Below are 4,966 nucleotides of genomic sequence, written 5' to 3' on the forward strand. Positions count from 1 at the left end.
TTGTGGTTCAAAAACCAGGTGTAAAATGATTGGTTCGCAAGCTCGTATTTAATACAAATAATACAGAACCAATGCCTCTGGAGGGCTGCTTCAAAATTGCTTCACTCTCTCTTTTTTTCCTTTTTGTTTTTTAATCAGTCTTTTAAAACTAAGCTATCAGAACTACATAACAGTTATATATATATATTTATTTTTAAATGCTACGAAGACTTTAAACAGCTGTTGATAAAATTTTGGTAGAATCATGAGGTTCTTCTCTCATCTACATATTTAAATGGAGAAATTGAAATAAGAATGGGTCAAATATTGACCAATGAACTCGATAAACATCAACTTATGTAGCCACGTGGCACAAAATTAAAAGAGTACAAAACAAAAGCTTTTCCAAGGAGGGGTGTGGAGGGGGGCGGGGGAAGAGAGGCGCAAATCAAGAACCAGGAAGAAAGCACTCATCTCAGGCAGGGCTGACACAGCTAAATCTATTCTAAAGACTTGGTTACCAGGGACAGAGGCTGGGGCTGGGTCCCAGTCAGCGAGTTGTGGGAATGTAAGGAAGATGTCGATGGCTGTGCAAGTGACGAGGCCGGGAGGATGGGCGGCTGCAGGGCGGGTGGCAGGTCCAGGGCCCCGTTGGGGCAGAGGGAAGAGGCCTTGCCGTGGGCGGCCGCGGCCAGCAGGAGCGCCGGAGGTGGAGGCATCATGGACAGGTGGGCCAGGGGGTCAGGCTTCAGGGAGAGCGAGAGCGGCTGGGTCTGCTCAGTGTGTGACTTGGCGTCTTGGGGAGGGGAGCCTAGCAGGTGTGGTGGGGACGGGGGTGGCGAGTCTAGTAAGCTTCCATCTGAAGAGGGCTGGCTGAGGCAGTTGCCTTCACCTTGTAAGTAGCGAACGCACTTTTTTTTTCTCCTGCAGGGTTTGCACCATAAAGTCTGTCGGTCAAGCCCGAACAGTGCCCGACACTTCTTTAGAGTATTTGCATCTGCAGGGGCCGCACCAGTTATTCTGCTGATCAAGGCCAAAGCGCGCTCGGCATTTCTTAGGAGCGCTCAGGTCTGTAATCGGAGGAAGTGAAAGGCAAGGATTTAGGAAACATTCGCTGTGTTCATTGGTCTCGCCTGGCTGCTTGTCCCTTTTCCTCTTCTTCTTCTTCCCATAGTTATCCCGCGCAGACCAGCCAGGGTACAGCTGCATATGAAGCTCTCGCTCTTTCCGAGCCAGCTCACAGTACTTTGCTTGTTCTTCTCTAGACAGCGCATGCCACCTTCGCCCCAGGATCTGGTTGATGGCTGCGCTTTCTTTCAATGTGCCTTCCGCCACGACCTTTGCCCTCATTTCCTTCATATACAACATGAACGCATTGAGGGGTTTCTTTATGTGGGGTTTCTTCTTTTCCTCTTCCTTTTTGGAGTCCTGATGCTTTGAGCTGTGCAGTGAGCCGACGTCACTCTGGGAGGATTCCTGTTTGACTGTTGGTGTGACTATGGCCGGGTGGGGAATGCCGGTCCTGTGTAAAGTATGATGTGGTGGGACCATGTGGGGAGGGAACCTAGAAGACAGGAAGCTGGACATGGAAGCGTTGACAGTCAGTGCTGTGGGGTAGGGGTGCCTGAATCCTCCCGTCGTGATTGGGTACACTGGTTGACCTTGCTGTGGTACTAACCATCCTAGCGGATGGGGGATCTGTCCTACAGTGCCAGGTGATAGCGGGTAATATGGAGATATATCCGGGAGGGTGTGGAGGCCGTGGGATTCCTGTTTTGGGGTCTACGTCGGCTGGTAAGTGTGGAGGTGGGTTTCCCGGGGTGAAGTGTTCGTTGCTGTAGGTGATGAGAGGCGTGAGCGGGTGGACATGGTGGGGGTGCTGCGCCACCGGCACTTTGTTGGAAACAATGTGTGCAGGCGAGGGGGAGCGGGCATCCTTGAGGGCCTGTCTGCTCTGCAGGCTCCCTGCTTGGACGTCAAGGAGGGGCCATTGCATCTGCAGGTAGGTTCAGGCGGTGGGTGAGAGCGATCCGTTGGGGAGGTAGGGGCTCGTCAGGTCGAGGATCATGATGAAGGGGTAGCCGGGATACGGTGGCCCCTTAAAGAGCCCTCCATCTTGCCTCTTGGCTGCTTCTTCCAAACTTTCCCGGGATTTGTCTTGGAAACTTTCGGATCGAGGCGGAGGCCATCTTTCCGCCTCGGAATCGGAGGAGCTGTTCTGATTGGTTTCTGATTCATTGACTAGCGACGACTTGACATCGGCTAAATCCCTCTCCGCCGAGGAGTTTTCCGAGCTCTTCTTCTCCTGCTCGCCCTCGTCTTTGAAGGAGATCAGTTCGGCGTTGGCGCCTAGGTCATCTCCTCCACCGCCGCTCAGCTGCGGCATTTTTTTTTGTCACCCACCAGCAGCAATTTTGGAAGAAAAATGAAGGAAGAAGAAAGGCCAGAAAAATAGTAACAAACCACCTCCCCCCCCCCAAAAAAAAAAGTTTTGTTTTTTTTCCCACCTCGCCAAAAAAAAAAAATATTGCAAGAAAAAGACGAGTACAAGGTGAACTTTTTTTTTCCCTCCTGCTTTGGGGTCTTTCTCTCCTGGGGAGGGGAAAAGAGGGAGGAGGGGAGGGGAAGGGGGGGAGATCTTCTGCACGGGTGAGTTTGGATTTCTTGTTTTCTCTCGTTCCCAAGGATCCAATCAATGTGCAAAAAAATAATAATAATAAATAAAAAAAGTGGGGTTAAGGGAAAAAAATCACACCACCAACAACAAGAAGTCAGATATAAAGAGCGGGGGGGGGGGGGGGGGGGAAGCCGAAGATACAGGAGGAGCTCGTGCTGCTCTGATTTGAGTGAGTTGAAGTTAGACTGAGAGCTTTTCAGTTCAAAGGCAGCGCTGATTGACAGATAGAAAAAGGGGGATCGAAATCCGGAGGAACGGAGTAGTCTGGGAGCGGAGATTATTGACCTAAATAGTAAATAAAATTTTAAAGAAACATTCTCTAATTTCCCTGAGTTTTTTTTTTAATTCAAGTCCCATACAAACATATCAGTGTTATTATGCCAAAGTGTTATTCCTCTTTAATAACAAGGAAAACATTGGCCTCAGCATTTATGGAGTTAGACAGCATTATGTGGAAGAGAAATAGACTCAGAACAAAGAGATCTCACTTAGAGTGGACACTTACTTAGCTTTATAATCCAAACTATGTGAACTCACAAAGACAAGGAAGAAGCGTAGTTACCAGGGATGTGGGGTTTCAGGAACTGGGAGTTACTGGACCAAGACATTAGGTCTTAGTGGTACAGGAAGAGTAAGTTCTAGAGATGTAATGTTCTTCAAGATTCCAAGTGCAGTATATGGTGCTTGGAATTTGGTGAGAGTAAGTCATAAGAGTTCTCAGCACACATAGAATATGAAGATGTGTGTTAGTGGGGTTCATTAGGTGAACAAACCAATCACAATTTAGTACATTCTTTAAAATATAAAATGTCAATCTTCAATAAAAATGAAAACATTTAAAAGTTAAATCTAGGCTCAGAGAATTTTTAATTAAGTTAAATTATCGCAGAAAGTTGTTTTTCATAAGTGTTAATAATAAAATGTTAATTTTAAAGTCTAAAATGTATTCCATATTGTATTCCGTGTGTGTGTGTGTGTGTGTGTGTGTGTGTGTGTGTGTGTATGGCTGAAACAATAAACGTTTTTCAAAAACATAAATCAGTGGTATTTGGATGATTTTTTTCCATTTGCTGAAGTGTTGCTTTCATATTGCAAATAAATGTCATGGAACATGTTATCTTATATGTAAATTTACTAGTCTTGTTTGCAATTTTATAAGAATAAGCTAGTTTGTAAAAACTGTTCATGATTGAGGGGTTTTAACAGGCTATTTCTCTTTTTTCTTTTTAGAGTAGTAGTCACTGAAGGCAGAGCCTTAGGCTTATTAGGCAAGTGGTTACTGCTTGGTCATCCTTTTGCTTTTAGTTTGTTTTTCAGATAGTCTGTCTTTCCCCAGGATGGCCTGAAGACTCCACCCTCCTCTCTCTTTGTCCTGAATAGCTAAGAAGATTGGAGAAAACCAGCATTCATGGTTAGCCAGACTAACTTACAAAGTGAACTGAAACTTCTTTATGCCTTTCTGTCTCAATCTTTTTGTGTTACTGCAACAGAACTTCCAAGAAATGAATATTTAATACAGAAAATTAGTTTAGTTCCTAGCATTAACAACTGAGAAACCCAATTACAGTGTTGGGCCTTCTTATTAGGTTGTATGTCGGTGATGCCAAGTAGAGAGCAACTGACCACTGAACCAGCCTTCCTACCAAGCTCCTCCTCACAAGAAGTTATCTACTCCCATTGTAATGGCAACAATCCATTGATGACATCTGGTCTCATGAGCATGTTTCTTCTGAAGCCTCCCAATACATCCCATCCCTGTTTCATTCAGGGAGAATGATCTTTGTAACACATGAAGTATATTTAAACCCGAGTGGCCACTCCAGCTTGTAGATTCCTCATAAAACTGAACACACTACTACCCTAGGACCCAGCAATATGACTCTTGAATGTCTATCCAAAAGATTACAAACCAGGATACAGTAAAGCCACTGGCACAACCATGCTTACTGCTACAGTATTCACTGTAATGTTCAATGGACAAATCAAGAAATCGTGACAATAGATGATAGGAATTACACTCATTTCACATTTGGCCTCTGACTACAAAAGATGAGAGCTATGACTACTAACTTTGTGAGGTTTGAGGGCTGTAGTGAACCCAGACATTATAATCCACAACCACTTTCAGGGAGCTGGAGAAAGGGACAATAGTAGTGATAAACATATTCATTCTTATTTCTGAGAACTTCACACTTTCAACCCCTAGAAGAGTGAGAAAACAGGCTTTTCACATCATGCACAATGATGTTTTATTTTAAGGCACTGAACAGAACAGAATGGGCTATGAGTGAATGAATCACATGTGATTCA

At 45.0% G+C, this 4,966-nt stretch overlaps 1 protein-coding gene across 1 annotated transcript; it reads right to left on the reverse strand.

The window, feature by feature from the left end:
• Positions 1-283: 283 nt before the first annotated feature.
• Positions 284-2,383, reverse strand: LOC125345456 (transcription factor 7-like 2). Its single transcript, XM_048337610.1, is given in 3 exon segments — positions 284-976; positions 1,089-1,725; positions 1,727-2,383. Coding segments are annotated over 3 exon segments (1,773 nt in total). The 5' UTR covers positions 2,366-2,383; the 3' UTR covers positions 284-479.
• Between the last annotated feature and the right edge of the window lie 2,583 nt (positions 2,384-4,966).

The sequence above is a fragment of the Perognathus longimembris genome, unplaced genomic scaffold, assembly GCF_023159225.1.
Source record: "Perognathus longimembris pacificus isolate PPM17 unplaced genomic scaffold, ASM2315922v1 HiC_scaffold_5664, whole genome shotgun sequence".
NCBI classification, from domain to species: Eukaryota; Metazoa; Chordata; class Mammalia; order Rodentia; family Heteromyidae; genus Perognathus; species Perognathus longimembris.